The 18,016-nt window shown below is 49.2% G+C and overlaps 1 protein-coding gene across 1 annotated transcript in view; it reads right to left on the minus strand.

Moving 5' to 3' along the window:
- The window catches only part of ZNF516 (zinc finger protein 516), a gene marked incomplete at both ends in the record, with an annotated part of 58,117 nt that extends 52,809 nt beyond the window's left edge, over positions 1-5,308 (minus strand). Inside the window, one exon of the mRNA XM_079717155.1 lies at positions 3,526-5,308. Coding sequence (XP_079573281.1) covers positions 3,526-5,308 — 1,783 coding nt within the window. The remainder of the gene's footprint in view (positions 1-3,525) is intronic.
- Between the last annotated feature and the right edge of the window lie 12,708 nt (positions 5,309-18,016).

Consider the following 18,016-nt stretch of genomic DNA (forward strand, 5'->3'; position numbering starts at 1 on the left):
CCTAAGTCATCCTAACGCTTTCCAAGCAGAATTCCACTTTGGCCTGTTGACCTGTCCTCAGTAATAAATTCTGAGCACCATGACTCCGCTTTGTGTTTGAAAATGTTAATTTTTCTAAATTTCAACTAAATGCCCTTTCAGAGCTCCTCTTCCCTAATCAAAAGGATTAAGTTTTGTGAACTCCAAAAGGGTACTTTGTATCAGTGCCACGTCACTTTCTCAAGGAAGATTGAAATCTAGCTCCGCAACACAGTTTAAATTATTGAATTTTATTCACAACTTTGCTCTTAGACTATTTTAAGTCTGTAATGAGGGCTGCTGGGAGCCGGTCTGATGTGGAAATAAAGGTAATGGAAAAATCGGAGCTTTTCAAAGGAGTAGACGCAACACTCGACAAAGAATATTTCATGAAAAAAGCAAGTTTCTTTCAATTAATCTGATAATGCAAATTGCCTCTAGATCCAGGAGCAGCATTCAAATCCACCTCTGGATGTCAAAAAATCTGTGGGGAAAATTATGGCACAATGGGATTTACTGGAAGGGGCACAAAGATCTGAACTCTATTGTCAACTTTGCTACTACAAGTAGCCGGATTCATTTTTCTGAGAACTAGCATGACCTTCCGCCCCTCAATTTCTACATGTTTCCTCTAATCATTTTAACCGGTCATCCCATCAAGGTTCTGAGAATTTATTAGAGTCATGTCACTGTTTAAAGATCTAAGTCATCTTTTAGTGACAAGAAAGGTAAGTATTTTCCAAAGCTGAAGGCATTTTTTAAGGAGAAAGGCTCACTGCAGATCAAAATAGAGGATTCAACGTACCCATTTGCTCTTCCAAAGTAGCTGCTTCCAAGGCCTTGCCAATCCCTGCTAATGAGACTGCTTTGTGAGTATTAAATCCATATAACACATCTCTCTCCTTAAGGGGCATCCATGAAGCAGCGATTTAATGCCAGCTAGAGCATTAAAGGCCTGCCACGATATCAAGTTTGTGTTTTTAGGAGGAAAGCTACTGTCCTCTGGGGCTACAAAAAGTGACCCATGCAGACCTACAATGTTATTCAACATCTTATGCCACTGTCATGCCATAAATTTCTTTTTCTAGTCTCTCAATAAGCTGCAATATTCTGTTGTCAGCTCATTACACCCACACCATATATAATCTTGTTATGGAATCACCTGAGATATCACATTTCTCAAAAAGTTGATTAATACAGAGAAAAGAGATATAATCTCATTAAAAACTAAATGATAATCTCTAAAATTTAATGAACCTGAGAAAGAACAAAAAGAGTAAATTCCAACTTACAGTGAACGTAATTTGATCTTTCCCACATATTGACATTAAAAGCACTACTGAATTAGCTTATTACTAATCATTTAACTGCCGTCATAATAAATGCAGGTAAGGACAGCTTTTCCAAATATTAAAAATATTTGTCCTCAAAGTAGGAAAACAATTATTGGCAGCTTTAATATTTCATCCAATGTACTCCAAAAAGTAGCCATAGTACTACTGGAATATGACCAGTAAAATCTATAGTTGTCATCAACATTTTTTAAAAGGAAAAACAAAAATTAATCTTCAAAAATGCCACCCAGGGGGTCACAATTGGGTTCCCCACATCTTACGTGACAAGCTGCTAGAAGAACCCAAAAAAGCTCACAGAACTAGCACTGCATTTTCAGAGAACAGTATATTATACTGCTCCTTCCCACAGGTTAATGACTAAGAAACGAAATGCAAGATAAGAGCCCCCGCTCTCCGCAACTAGAGAAAGCCCGTGAGCAGCAACGAGGACCCAACGCAGCCAAAAATAAATTAATTAAAAAAGGGGGAGGCTTCCCTGGTGGCGCAGTGGTTAAGAATCCACCTGCCAATGCAGGGGACACAGATTCAAGCCCTGATCCAGGAAGATCCGCATGCCGCAGAGCAACTAAGCCCGTGCGCCACAACTACTGAGCCTGCGCTCTAGAGCCCGCGAGCCACAACTAGAGAAAGCCAGCGAACAGCAACGAAGACCCAACGCAGCCAAAAATAAATTAAATAAATTATTTTTAAAAACGTGTTATTTTCATTTACCTACGTACATACATGTGCAGATTCAGCATAGATTGATTGCCCTTATAGGAGCAAAGAAACAACTTTTTTCTACACTTAGTTACTGACTCCACATATACTTGAGTGTATCAGATGCTCACACAATACGTTGTATAGACCTGTAATAATTAAACTCTGTTCAGGAGAATTGGCTAAATCTTTAATAAGGGAAAGATGACATATGTTTGTGGGGTTTTTTGAGACATGCACAGGGGCAGTCTTCCTCACTACAGAATATAAAAAGCCCAGCTGAAGCACTTGGATCTCTATCGCCTCTGACCTTCCAGTACAAGCAACATCCGTTAACCAATTTTCAGGGAGAAGAGAAAAACATTCCTGGCTACGCAGAGAAGATTACAAGTTTGTAACTGAAACATCACCTTACACTTAAAAGAATTACCCCAAACAAAAAATTATGAAGAAAATATCGAAATGTTTAAAAATTAAAAAAATAGGAAAATGATGAAAATAAAGTTGGCCAAGCATCTTTAAATATTTACATAGCTGCAGTTTGGAAAGTAATCTGGTTCCAATTAGCCGTCTCTAAACCCACAGGGTTACTTGAATCTAAAGAGATTAATTATAACTGCACACAATCCAAAGTCCCTCTTTCACTCAGCTGTCTGGTGCAAGGAGAGGGGTGGAGGAAAGCATGCGTGCCCCAGCTGATGGCGAGAAGAGAAGGGCACATCTTGGAGGGACTCCATCACCTGTTCTTTGCTCAGAAACGTCTGATGCCCCAGAGAGACCATCACCTACATAGCCAAAGGTGCGAATTTATGCAAACACTATGGGCAGTCAGCAAACAGGAGCCTCAAGTGGAACTGACAGGAGCTCCAAGTACACACTGGGCACAGACTACCTGAGTACAAGTCTACCAGAGCCTGGGACGCCTGGGAAAAGGCACCAAGCGCAGGGTTATCTGGCTGTAGGGCCACCAAGTAGGAGGCTACCTGAGCACCAAGACTATGTGGGCCTGGGAAACCAGGGAGCCGGGTCACCTGGGGCACGGCTAATTGAGCCCAGATTCCCTGAGATCCTGGGGAAGGGTTAGCTGGACCTGGGTCACCCAGGGACAGGGCTACCTGAGCCTCAACTACCTGGACATGGCTGATGGGTGAACCAGGACTACCTGGCCTGAGCCACCGGGCGGCGGTCTACTGGGGCTGGACTTCCCCGGCTCAGGGCCATCGGGCACAGAGCTCCCTGAGCCTGGACCACCTGAGCGTGAGCCACCCAGGCAAGGGCTTCCTAGACCTGGGACACCTAGTTATGGGGGCGACCCAGACACAGGGCTACCTGAGCCCAAGCCAGCTGGACATGAGATACCTGGACAAAGGCGACCCAGGCAGAGGGCTACCGGGACCGGGACCGCCCGAGTCCACCTTACCCGCGCCTGGACCACCCGGGCGCACGTGCTCACCTGGTGCAGGGTGGGCCGCGCCCTCCTCTCCGCTCTCGTAGGCGGCCTCGTCGGCCAGGCCGGAGCCCGGGGAGTCGGCGACGGCGCAGGCCGAGCCGGGGCTGCTGGGCTGTGAGGCCGAGTCGCCCTCGCTGAGCGAGCCGCAGCGGGCGCGGGGCGCGCGGTCCCCGGGGCCGTCGCGGTCGCGGCGCGCGCGGCGGTGCACCCGCGAGTGCAGCACCATTTGGTGGTACGTGCGGAAGATCTTGCCGCACTCGAAGCACTCGGACGACTTGCCGTGGCCGGCGGGGGCGGCGGCGCGGCGGCTGGGGCGCGCGGCCGGCCGGGGTTCCGGGGGCCCGGGCGCGGGGTCCCCGGGCGCGCCCGCCCTTTTGCGCGGGGGCCCCTGCGCGCCGGGCTCGGGCTCGCGCTTGCGCTTCTCCTGGCTCACGAGGATGAACTCGCGCCGCTCCTTGTCGAAGGCCACGTCCCCAGACAGCGCCTCGTCCCACGCCGCGTACTTGAGGTACTCGGCCGGCTCGGCCACCCTGCCCCGTGTGGCCAGCTGCCAGGCCTGGTAGCTGTTGACCGGGTCCAGCTCGGCCACGCGCCGCCCGGCCTGCCCGAGGGCGGGCGCGCCGGCCGCGGGGCGCAGGTTCAGGCACTGAAGGAAGAGCTGCTGGGAGTCGGCGGGGCCGGGCGCCGGGACCTCCCCGACGGGGGCCCGTGGCCGGCCGGCCTCCACCCGGCGGTGGATGGCGTTGTGCGCGTTCAAGCTGTCCAGGTTCGTAAACAGGTTCCCGCACTTGGTGCAGACTTCGTAGAGGCTTAGGCCGGCCACAATCATCTCCTCCTGCACCACGTTGTTGATGGTGGCGATGGGGTCCAGCTCGCTCCGGGGTTTGTTCTTGCTCCCCGCCTTCGGGCCGTGCGCCTTCATGTGGTTTTTCAGGAACCACGGCTCCTTGAATCTCCGGCCGCAGATGTGGCAGCCATGGTCGAAGGAGCCCCTGTGCTTCTTCATGTGCGCCTTCAGGAACCAGGTCTGGCTGAAGGCCTGGCCGCACACCTCGCAGGGGAACTCGCCGGGGGGCAGCTCAGGCTTGCCGTTCTCTGCGAAGGTGTCGCCGCGGGGCCCCTGGGCCGTGATGTGGTCCTTCTCGATGTGGCTGAGCAGGGACTCCTCCCGCAGGGTCACGTAGCTGCACAGCCGGCACTTGAAGGGCTTGTGCGCCTGGTGCACGTGCTGCTCCAGGTCCTTCCTGCGCTCAAACTTGCTCTTGCAGAAGGAGCACTGCCCCGCCGCCGCCGCCGCCGCCGCCTTGGCCTCCTCCGCCGCGCACGCCGCCCCCTCCGCCTCCTTCTTGCTGCTCCTCAGCAGGATCTTGCCGCTGTCCACCTGGGTGGCGCCATTCAGGATCTTGTTGCAGGCCGAGGTGCTCTTCGTGGGGCTGGCGCAGCCGTCCAGGCCCTCGGACACGCGCGTCTCGCCCGCCTCGGGCTCGTGGCCCTGGATCAGAGTCCCCGTGCGGTGGCCGCGGATGTGGATCTTCAGGTTGCCCTTCTGGGAAGCCCGGTGGTCGCAGTAGGGACACTTGTAGGGCTTCTCGCCCGTATGCTTGCGCATGTGCTGGGACAAGGAGCTCTGGAAGGGAAAGCTCTTGCCGCAGATGCAGCAGCTGTGGCTCAGCGCCTTGTCCCCGTCCGCCTCGGGGCTCCTGCTGACCCTGGGTGGGCTGGGGCCCCTTCTCAGCTCCATCTCGGCCCTTCTCAGCTCCATCTCGGCCTCTCGGGGGCGGTCCATCTCGACGACGACGTCGACGACGACGACGATGGCTCGCCCGGCCGGGGCGGGGCACGCACGGCGCTCGGTCACGTGGGCCTGCGTCTTATCTCTCCATGTTCAGGCGAAACTCCCGCTTGCCGGCTGCAGAAGTGCGCCTGCGCCGCGGAGGGGCATGTCTTACCTGGAGAGCATGGTAGAGGGCAGCAAGCACCTGGAACAGAAAAGACACGGAGATCTTAGGAACCAGGTTTCCCCGCATAAATAGGAGCCCGGTAACGTCCACGGACAGCGATCTGCACGCTCCTCCTTCAGAAAGCCAATCCCGTCCAAATTAAAGAAAGGAAGCACCCACGAAAGTTTCAACAGACGTACGAGCAGCTGCTTCCCTTTAAAAAATCAGTAATTAAACAAATAATGACTGATAAGAATTGTGTGCTAAATCATTAAAATAAATCATTGTAAATGCGCACTAGAATAATTTTTTATCAAAGATATCCAATGTTTAAGGAAAGACTGTGGTGAGAGAATTCGTGGGAGTGTGCGGAACACGGGCGACGGGACAGGAGCGCGTCTGAGAATGAAGGACAGAGACCCAGGCCAGGCGGAGGATGGCAAAACGCGGGGGCACGTGCAGCACACGTGAGCCGCGAGGAGGGCGTTCACAGCCGGAAAAGGCGCTTCACAAATGTATCTTTGTGTCTCGGTGAAACATAAATGACTTAATTAAAGAGAGGCAACGAAGGTCAGGAGCAGAACCCTGAGGTCCTTCCACATCTGGGCCTGAATCTGCTGCTCCAGCACCTGGCGACCCACGCCGGCTGCCCCGACGGACACCACTCCCAGGGGTGTGTGACCGCCAGGCCGCTGCCACCGCGACATTCAGTCTTCGCTGCCTCTTAGATAAAGCCCAACCCCCCCGGCTGGCCTCACAGTGCCCTTCCCGACCTGGTCGTGTCCCTTCTCTCCTGCACTGGCCGCAGGGCCGAGTCCCACCCCAGTGCAGACACCCTCCCGACCCCGGCAGGTCCTCACATGGGAGGCGGGGTCTGAGCCCAGCAGGAGCAGGGGTCACACTGTGGGGTCACTGTCGCTCTCATGCTTGTCCACCCCCTGGAGAATGAGGGGCCGGGGCAGCTCTGGGCTGCTCCTCCAGACGCCTGGGCGTCTCCCTCACCTGTGCACAGGCGAAGGGGAAGTGGACGGGGTGGCCCAGCGCTGTGCCTGGCACGCGTGGGGCAACAATCTAGGCTGCAGGGAAGCCAGCCCAGATGCCTGTAAACTGCCAAACAGGCCCAAGACAGTACACACTGACAAGCAGCTATCTCAGGAATTTCCATCTGACTCAACGATACAGAGAATAAAGAAAACAGCTGACCAGAAGGGATGTGAGAGGTAAAGTGTCTTTCTGGACGGTATTTTGATGGGTATATATATGTATAACTGAGTCACTTTGCTGTACAGCGGTGATGAACACAACACTGTAATTCAACTACACTTCAATGAAAAAAAATTTTTTTAAAAAGCAAGCAGGAGTGGGGCAGTGGGGAGAACGCCGCACACACAGGCCCCTGGGGCCCAGTCTGTTTATCCTTCTGATCTCTAAACAGAAGTAACTGAGTTAATGATTCTGAGGGTCTCCCTACTGGGGGCTCCAGACTTGCACAGAGAGGCGCCCCGATGGACAGATTTCCTTTTTTAAAAAAGCTGTAACATGTAGAAAGGAAGCCACATTTTTTCCAAAGTTTCAGCGTCAGGCACACTAAGAACTCATGTTTGAAAAGCAACAAAATGTGAAGAAGCTGTGTGTTTCTGATTGTCAAGCAGACAGTGTACAATGCACGTCGTTTGGTCAGAGACGAGGCCAGGCAGCAATGCGTTGTTTGCTCTGGGTGGTCCGACCTGCCATGTTTTCCCCGGAGCCGACTCAGAGAAGGATGCTGACGGTGGAAGGCAGGGGGCGGGAGGGTGTCCCCCAAACATCCCCAGGGGTTCCAATAGATGACACTCTATTCCTCCACTCACCATGAGGGACAGACGCCTTCTGAAAAAAACAACACAACTCCTGTTCTCCAAATGCCTCCTCCCAGAGACCCACGCCAGAGGCAGAAATCTCATTTAGATGATGTATTTATTCTCAAACTTCTTTCGAGAAAGCCTCATGCTAGCAAGTTTCCCAGGCACCTAAAGAAACCAACTCAGTCTGAGCAACAAACTCTGGAAAGCAGCAGGAAGCACAGCTGCTCAGAGATATTCCTTACTCTTTACACCTACGGGTACGGAGCCACTCCCACACCCCAGGAGAGAGGGAGAGAGAGGTGAGACGGGAAACTCCCAATAAAATAAATAAACAAAATCTCCCCTAAACTTGGATAAACAAATGAGATGAATCAGAACACTTCTTCATGACAATTTAAGCTAATTTGTTTTTTCGAGCTGTTTTGGTCTTAGACGGCTGCACATTATTCATGATGATTTTATCAGACAAATGATGTGCATGCATCCCCTGCCATCCCAGGGCTTATTTCAGTCCCCCAAATGTTGAATTTGATATAATACATAAAAATATAAATGAAACATACTATTTACATTAAACTTAGTGACCTAATCTGGGTACAAAAATCTTCGGAGTTTAAAGAACGGTCTAGAATACATTTACAGAGGAAAAAACAACTACAACACCAGAAATTGGTGTCTCTGAAGTAATTTGACAGGCTTCACTGGACCACTAAGTTGGGTCATAAAGGATGTTACATGTCAGAACTTCTCCAGTTCACGGGAATTAAACATCTGAAACGGGAGTCCCGTCCCCCGTTTGCCAGCGTGTGAATTTCAGAAGGTGTCCTTCACACCCAGGCGTGCCCTCACCTGTCAGGTGCCGAGAGTCAGGAAAGGACATGAGGAAGCCGTGTGACACCGAAGCCCCTTGCAAGGCACTTTCTCCGAGTGCCACTCAGACCCCCAGTCACAGTGCAGAGCGAACAGTCCACGGACAATAAAACACCTGCCCAACGGGGCCTCGCTTCTACTACCACCAGGTAGCATCCCGGCTGGACGAGCCCAGAGCAAAGTGCAAAGAGGATCAGATGTGAGCACAGCCCCCCTTCTTCCCATGGGGGACCTCAGTCTCTTCTGCACATTTAAAAAGGCTTAGCGCTGCCATCTTTGCTACCAGAGAAATCCACATTCCATTTCTTCATGACAGCCTTGATGTGTAAAATTTCTGATTCCCCAGCACCCCCAAACCCCCAGCCAAAGCCTACACACTTCCCCTCAAGAAACCCAAACGCTAGAGAATATACTTTTCATTTCTTATTCGGGCTTCCTGCAAAACTTGCTTAAAAACTCACAAAGGCAGCAGAGCCCTGCAATTTACAAGAAAATTCTCAAGCAAGGGCCTTCAGGGTACCCATGAATCAGCACAACCAGCTCTTCTTTCTCTTTTGTTTTCCACTTCTCTGCCCACCCCCATCTTTCAACACTGAGCCCTGCTGTCAATCTCTGTGAGAATGACAGGAGATGTCTTTTTAAAGAACTTAAAAATATGTGGAGGGGGAAAATGGAAAAATACCATAAGGGTGATGACCACTTAAGCTCAAAACACCATTATCTTAAGGAAATCATAACATCAACAAAACTGGCTCCACTTGAAAGAGGCCACTAAGTGGCCCCCTTCCTGAAGCCCACAGTCGACTGGCAAAGTTTCTTGCAAACCTTTAGAGAAACAGTCAAAAAGGAATTCCCCACAACTGGCTTTCCTTAGTCAGTGGCCAAATCAACAGATCTTCGTGACCATTCTTTTCAGCTGCAGACAAAAATTCTTCTCCCCAAAAGAACAAGAATGGTGTCCTCAGAACTTCCAATGTGAAAATGCAGCGGGGCAGCCGCCCCAGTTAGAAGACTTAGGGGAAACCTTATTAGCCCCATAACCCACAGCACTAACTGACTCTATACTTTAAAAAAAAAAAAAAAGCCCACCAGCCTCTGTGAGCCAGGAGGGTCTCAAACGGTTTGTCAACATTGATTGGGGTCTCTGGTGGTGAGAGGTTCTCATCCAAACACCGCCCCGTGATAAAGTGTCACACTACCTGGTTTCAGCAAATACATTCCGGTGCCGAGCTGTCCCTATTTTATTCTCACAGGCAAACGCACGCCGAGTGCGACTTGGTGTTCCAACTTTTCCTGAAATGCGTTAACCTAAAGATAACTAACCTTACAAAACGTGTAAGTAAATGCTAGCTTTTTACTCAGACCAGAGCGATTAAAGAAAGTCTTCTAGCAACACAAATATTAGGAGGTAAAGGGGAGAGAAAATCCACACGTGTGTTTCAGCTGGCATACGACCCATGAACATACACAGAGCACAGCCCCATTTGAATCATATTTTGCCCATAATGAACCACAGTTTTGTTGTTATTATATTACAAACTTTTTCCAAGGCTGTAATTGGGAACTTGCCAGACAAGCCTGTAATTTAATTGTTTAGGCATAAAAATGGCTTGCTGATTAGGGTTTTAAAATAGATTTCCAATGCATCTCTCCCTCTGTGTGTGTGTGTGTGTGTGTGTGTGTGTGTGTGTGTGTGTGTCTCATAGGGATGTGACAAACAGTCTGAAGCTACTTTTTTAAAATGCCTTCCATAATTTTGGAAATAAATTTCTTTTTGAAAAATTTAGGTAATTTCATGTTACATAAATATTTATATATATTGCCGATATAATTTTATGATAACAATTATAACAACAGGAAAAAGTAAAATACTTATTACAGAAAATATAAATCTGTATTCATAACATAAAATGCATTATCATGGAGATGGGGAAGGGGTTTAAGAGAGGGCAAAATATAAACGTTTTGAAAATAAAATATGTAGCTAAACTTTAAGACGTCATCATGTGAGGGCATAAATAAATAAAGCACCAGGTCTAAATGCATATATGTAAGGGCACTGCCATACCTTAGAGAGATTCTTTCTTTTTGATTCTTTCTTTTCATGCCTGCACAGCACAAATGAAATAAGGTGATTTTCTCAAGACCGCTTACACTCACTGGATTTGGGATACATTTAATCTGTGGGTAAAGGTTTCAAGGAATAAACCACTTCTGTAAGTGAGGACCCTGGGAACTGAGTCTTGGACCTAACAGAAGGCAGAAAAGTCACTTCCTGCAGCATCCCTGGTGACCTTGTGAAACAGCGTCAAGGACCCGGTTATCTCCACCTGCCGACAGTAACTCCCCCCAGAACAAGACCTGCAGGGCTGGGATCCAGGACACACACCAGAAGGAAAAGCCCTGTGACGAAGCTGTCAGATCTGTAAGAATCCACGTGGGACAACAGTCCGTCATTGTCCCGCACGCCCTCCCGTGACAGCTCCCACGGTGGAAGCCCCACGGCACAGTCGCGGGGCGAGTTAACGAGGGTTTCATCACAATCCCTGAGAGCTACTGGGCACCAGGCCACTTATGGGGCCTAAGGGCAAGGATAACTAAGCAACAGGCTTGGCTTCGAGGGACCCAGACGTCAGAAAGGAACACGTAACCACACAGGGAACAGCAGCGGAGCAGGGAGGGAAGTGATGACCTGCCCTAGCCAAGGGTGGCCAGATCTCCCCCAGGGAAACCCAGGTAAGTGTGGGCCCAACTAGCCTTTCAAGCAAGCCCCAGCCCTCTCACCCACACCCAGGGGTAACCCCATCATCCTGCGGGCTGGACCTCCAATCCACACTTGAATCCACACGCTCTCCTTCATCTCAAACCAAGATCATCTTCCCAAATGCAGAGCTGGGCAACCTCTTTGAGGCTTCAACCCTCCGCAGGCTTTGCACACCCTGAAGATGAGGCCCAAACTCCCCCAAGGGGGCTTCTAAGGCCCTGAACCCCCGTACTGCTGGGGTCCCTGGGCCCCCAGCCAATGGCTGTTCACCTGCCCCACACCCCAGCTGGACGTGCGTTCACTCCCACCTCGGAACCCTCAGGTGTGCGGGTCCCACCCGCCGTCCACCTTCTCAGGTGTGGTCTTTCTAAGAGACCCTTCCTGACCCCCTTTGCCCTGTGACCAGGTCAGGCACAGTCCCCACCCCCCAGCCTTGGCCCGATCCCAGCTCGTGCCTGGACGTGCTTCTATTACCGCTTCTTTAACTGGTCACTCGTGTGGGAGGCATCCTACTCTGTGAAGGCAGACCCACCAAGTACCACTGAGTCCTGACACCAGCACAGGGGCATCACGGCACCACGAGAGGTGGCCCAGACCGTGAGCTCCGAGGTCAGGCTACCCGAGATCCAAACTCAGTTCTGCCACTCCCTGGGATCAGCTGTGGGACTGGGAGCAAGTGTCAACCTCTCAGTTCCCCAGTCCATTTCTTCATTTTTAAAATGCAAGTGATGGTAATGAGAACTATACTACAGTATTTTTGTGAGATTTAAAGTAATGCATGCAAGGTGCAATGTTGAGCACACAGCAAATGGCCAATATATGGTAGGTATTATTATAAATTAATAATTGCTAAATAAATGAATGAGATGTCAGTGCAGTACCCAAAGATACCTAGTCACTGGCAGTGACACTGTGTGGCTTAATAAATTCAAAAGGAGGAAATAATAGTTTAGGAAGCTACGTTAGAAATAGCTAAATAGTAACCCACATGTATTCACTGGGCCCTGACAGGTTCACCACAGAAGTTATTTAATACAATTATAAAGTATTCCACGAACAGCTATCATCATCCACAGCGCACAAGTGCAAACCTGTCCCAGCTCAAGACTCCATACAAAGTCAACTTTAATATAGACTGGGTATTAGACCATATTTGAGAATTACTATTACTTTCGTTAGGTCTGTAACACAGGAGAACTTTCTTAGTTTTTGGAGATGTGTAATGAAGTATTTTAGAGGTGGTTTACAAAAGAGAGGAGAAGGCAGATATATCACAGTGCTAACAACTGCTGGGGCTAGATGGTGGGTGTATAGATATTCATTAGTTACTCCTTCCATTTTTATGGGTTTTGGATGTTTTTCACAAAAGAAGTTAAAAAATAACTCCCACTTGCAACTCCAGTAAGTAGCACAATGGGAAGCAGAGATGCTCTGGGACAGCCCGATGGGCCCTCCCCCATCCCCATCCCTCCCCTCCCCCTCCCCAGGCCCCCAGGAAGCTCAAAAGTCTCTAAGGAATGCACTTTGGGAAAATTACCTTTTGTTAAATTCTAGTATTTGAAAGTCAAAGAAAGAAAAATCATCTGAATAATATGAAACGGTCCACATGAAAGCAGTATTTTAAGAGGTTGTTTGCTGGTGTTCCAGAGGCTTGCCCCGAGACATTCAAGGGATCTCCCCAAAGCTCCATGGGGCCCAGCCTTGGTTCAGACAGTGCAAAGTCAGCCATCGCAGCCAAAATGAAGCAGCCATGAAGACGTGGGCACTGGGGAAGATCCTCCCATCGCGTCCCAGGGCAAAAATCCAGTAAGGCTGCCGGGGTTTACCTTCCCCAGTTTAAACAATCATTTTCTGACCAACTAAATGTGGCATTGTCGGGGGAAAAGGTAGAACATCCTGTATTTTTACACAGTAAGCATCGCTCTGACTCTACAGGAAACCTTGCCATTTTCTGCTCTGTGAAGTAAACCAACACCAAGCAAAAGCCAAACGGTTTTCTACTGATTCCCTCAAAACCATCGAAGTCAGTTCTGTCGAAATCATATCCTGGAAAAGGAATCAGAAGGCTGATTTTTTTTTTGAAATAACCTCTAATATTTAGAGTAATCTGCATAACAAAACAACTGTGCAAGTTTCTTTACAGGGAACCCAAATCAGACTGCAGACCTCAGGGGGGCTCGAGGGGCTGCAGGAAAGCTGGAAGGGGCGTTTCCCACACTGGGTCTGCGGCCTTTCTGTCGACAGATGCAAAGCCCGATGCGCGTGCTGTTTGTCCAATACGTCTCTTCAATTCCAGTTCATTAATTAACCACGTCATGACACTAAGAGAGAGTTTGGCTTCCCCGACGCCCTGTGGCCTCTCTCCTTCTCTCTCCCTTGGTCACCGGGGGAGGGGGGGCTTCCGGGAGTCAGAGGGATGGGGGCTGAGCTCACGGGGTGGGGGGGCCACTGTCCCGGGCGGGGTGGGGGGAAACAGGAGAATTCGGGAAATGTGGGGAATGGGTGCTATGGGGAAGATGCCCTTACAAAGAAAACAGCTCAGGGCAGACAGAAGCCTCAAGATATTTACAGGATATTCTGGCCCCAGAAGGCAGGTCATAAAATTTAAAAAGTGGCCTCCTGAGGGCGGCCGTGAGGCAGTGAGGCTGCAGGGCCCGTGGGTGCCGCTGTCAGTTTCACATACTGCTCGTTTGTCCTCCAGCAGACAATGCAACGGGCCTTCCCAGTGACACTGCGGTCTTATGAGCCATGAATTAAAATACACCATTAACATCCTGCACAAGCTTATCTACTGCGGAGACAAAAAGCCCATTCTGTGAACAAATGGGGAGAAATTCCACAACAACTAGGAGTTCCTCTCCCCACTCGCCAATCTGCCCCAGATTAACAATCCCAGGCTTATAGTCCCCAGACGGGGTCCGAGCTGCCCCATGAAGTGGTGCATTCACTGCCTGGAGAGCCAGGGCGCTGATGGCAGAGCCAATCAATAATCCATTATAGAGCAGACCCCATTTCCATCTCATAAGGAGAAACGAACGCGAGCGACCAGAATGGCAACGTTCACGGGGTGGGGGGATCCACCCCGCCTCCCTCACTTGGGCAGAAGGACACGAACCTGCTGTCCCAGAGTATGGAGGAGGCTCAGGTGGACCCGGCAGACCTGTTTCCAAGCAGCCAGAGAACCGTGTGCTTGGACTTTTCTGCCAGAAGCACTCGTTTTAAAGGTAAACCTCAAAAACACTTTGTTCAGGACACAAGGTGATGTGAACAAAGCACGGACACAGTGGTGACAAAAGTCCATCTTCTGAAACAAAGGTGTCCTTTAAATTATTTAGCACCCCCAAATAAATCAATGCGAGTGCCAGCATGAGTCCCCAAATGTAACTAACTGTCCATAATGAGGGTTTATTGCGCAAACTCCGCGATCATTGAAAAGCAAGACTTGCTTCCATTCTGTACCTCAGACCACAGCTTTGGAATCATTGCTCCATTTACAGCAGAAACGCAGAGAGGACCTAACCGTTATTCCACAAGTAGGTTATCTTCGATGAAGCTGCTTACCACAATTTGTCAAAAACCCAGTAAATTCCTGGTTGAGCAGAGAGAGAGGCCATCTTTAGCTCCAGAGAGAAGAACATTTCCTCACGGTAAAGACAGTATACTGAGATACTTGCTAAAGAAAATACAAATTAACATTAATATATAAGCTGCCCACACGTCCTTACTAAAATACAAAAATTTGTGGTCAAACCCGACCTTACAGGGGAACAACCAAAGCAGATGAATACACAAATATAATTCTTGATCACATTCAGAAAAGGCCAAGAATAAATGGGGGAGCGTGCGTTTCCATATCCTGGAAAATCCAAAATGGTTATGGAGACTTAATAAAGAAGCATCCACGTGAAAATAAAGGCAATGGATTTTGTTTAAGTAAAGAAGCATCCCTTTACTTGCGTTTTCTCCTGCTCTCCAAAATGAATACCTTACTGATACTTGTTATTTACTAGTTCCTAAGTCTCATATTAAGTAGTGCCCTTATCAATCTATTTGTCCTTACAAAAGGAAACTTCACAAAGCCGGAAAAAGAGAAAAGTCACAGGAGCAGGGGCTTGCTCTGTAATTCTCTGCAGATAGGTGTCCTGCTGGAGCCCCGGGTCCACCACAAAGAGCTGAGATCAGGCAGTAAATCCAGCTTCCTGGAGGGGCCAGCACTGCCGCAGTAGTTAATGATCTTGTCAACATTTCCATTAAGAGCTGCATTTCCAGAAGCTCAGAACCGCATCTCCCCCAAACTGGGCGGCCATGAAATCTGTCGTCACCGAGGGGCTTTACAAAAATAGAAGAAAATCACTTGCTATTCAGTACGGGAACCACAAAAGCACAAGTTTTTACTTTCACTCTTTTTCCATCCTGCACCAAGATGATGAAAGCCAACGTTTCCACTAATTCAGAAACACTGAAAACTCAGGGAACACCAGAGAAAATGAAGACTCATCAATTTCTTTTTTAAAACAAACATGGAACACCAGAAGGCCTTAGATAAATGGCAGGGAAAAATCCCGTTTAAAAGTGGCTTGTAGGTTTTTACTCAGCCTAACCTCAAACGTGTAGAAACTGCCACCAATTCGGTGTCCAATTTAAATTGTTTTTCATTTTTTTTGTTGTTTAGAAATTACCAGCAGTGAAAACAAAATAGTCATGGCCAGAAACACTGCATTGCATTTCCTATGGAACACTTCCTTGAAATGTGTATTAGCTGGTTGTAAATGTATTTTAACTGAAATCTGTTTCTAGAAATAAGCTGTATTTTATTTCATGTAAATCAACAGCAAAGGGCAATATTCACCTCCAACATGCATACACCGACCTGTTTTCCAGCCTCTTACCTAAAACCAACATTTCTCTCCCAGTATAAAAAAATAGAGCGCAATTAACACCTATTAAATGTATCTCTTTCTTCTGTGCTTTTTGTGAAAGCACCTAGAAGTCCCCACCACAAAGTAAAAGAAAGAATTGTGTCCAAGAATACAGAAGGAGGTAATTATGTGCAGTAAACCATAAACCATTCTGTTAAACATTACCCTCCAAGGTAGTTCTGTTCAGCAGAGAACTCAGCCCCCAAAGATCCCTTCATGAAGAGCACACAGCAGATAAATACTTCAAGAATCAATTTTAATAAATTCTAAGCAACAGCTTACCAAACATTTCCTGTAAGAATACAGGAATTGATTGAACTGAATCCGTTTTGGTAGGACAGCAGAAAGGTATATCATGCAAGAAGTTATTTACGACTTTGTTTGCCATTGTACCAACACCAATCAATACTGTAAGAGGATCAAAATTATAAAAGGACAAATTCTTCCCCAAATGCTTTACTAGATAAAGCGCATACACCATAATCAGTTTAAATTTTCCAGGTCCCTGACTAGCAATAACTACTGTAACATGACCTGGTTTATCACTAACCCAAGCAGCGCCTTTGAAAGCAGCTGGGTAGTTCAGCCTCTTCAGCAGAGTGATCTATCACAGAATGTTTACCAAGAAGCCCTACCAAGAGCAGTTCTTGACAAGAACATGATATCGCATGGCTGTAGGATTTATTCTGCCTTGCTTGTCTAAAAATATATTTTCAAGCACAGTTAATGACACATCACTGCAAGTTCTAAGTTCTGAAGATAAAAGACCATCTATACTTTCCTTGCAAGGAGAAAAGAATAAACAAGCAAAATTCCACTTTCAGTCCCCATAATAACATTATTGTGTGATTCAGCTACTAAAGTTAAGAAAATTCTGTACCTGAAGTGATCCTAAATGATCTTGCAAGAAAAGAGGACGGGCTTTTACTAAGCTTTTACTAAGCATCTTACCCAGCAACAGCTTTTGGAAACAGTAAATATAAAATAAAACCAGGCACATTCTTGAATTCCAAAGCTCCTAGCTCCTGCCCCCTCCGTCCCTGGAGAGAAAAGATGTCGAACTTGAAATCGAATTTCTCCGCCGGCAGCCCAGCCTGGATTATTTGGGAAGTGTCGCGCTTTATGACCACAGTGCGGGCCTGCGGTGAATGGAGAGGGAACAGTGGGCACGTTTTCCAGGAACCCAGAGACCAGGACCCCGCTTCGGCGAGCACAGCTGGATCATCCGTCTGGTTCCGGCCCGGAACCAGGGCCATACTGGAGGGTGCTGGGGGTGCCCCTCCCTCCCTCCACTCCCCCACCTCCTCGGGCTGCTACACATCCAACCCGGGAAGCCCTTCTCGCCCCGTTCCACCAGGTGCTGTGAGCAGCCCTGCAGGCATCGCGGCAACAGACAAGGTGAGGGGCCGCGTGGGCACAGGTGGCGGGGTGAAGGCAGGTGACCCAAAAGCCAGGGCGGCGGCTCTCGTGTTCTCAGGGGCTGTGACATCCAGGTTAGGGACAATTACTCAGGCCCTAGAGTTCACCGACACGAACCCTGCCGACACCTGTTTGGTGAAAGAGACAGTTACCCATAAACTTCGTGTCCTTTACCCAGGACACAGGTCAACACAAGTCTGTCGCACAACAGGGCCACGTGACTACACACAGGTGTCCCGTGAGCACAGACCTGGGGGAGAAAACAGCGGGACATGCACAGCCTGCCCACAGACTTCACATGACACGAAACACAATGCAATTGCTCTAAAGTATGCGTTTCCAGCTCCATCGTCTGGATGAGCTTCTATTATGTCCCCTGACAAATATGCGGCTGATGATCGGAGGCCGCCCTGACCTCCCATCTCCCAACCAGAGACAGGGCACATGGGTCACTGCAGTCTGCTCCTGCCTCACTCGCGGAGGACCCAGGTCCCAGCGACCTGAGATGCCCTCACAGGCTCCCGTTCCTGGAGGAAGATGCTCTGGCTCCACTCCCCGCCGGAGCGGGCTCACAGCCAACAGCACGGCTCCCTTAACTCCGACTCTGAACCAGCCTTGCCAGCCTCCATCTAGCAAAACCCTTCCGCCCTTCCGGACCCGCGACGAGCAGCTGTACCATTTCAGGGACCGCGCTCCAAAGCCAGGTCTGGACCATCGCGTGGGACTCATAGGCAAGAG

This window comes from Hyperoodon ampullatus (assembly GCF_949752795.1).
Source record: "Hyperoodon ampullatus genome assembly, chromosome: 13".
Classification (NCBI taxonomy): domain Eukaryota; kingdom Metazoa; phylum Chordata; class Mammalia; order Artiodactyla; family Ziphiidae; genus Hyperoodon; species Hyperoodon ampullatus.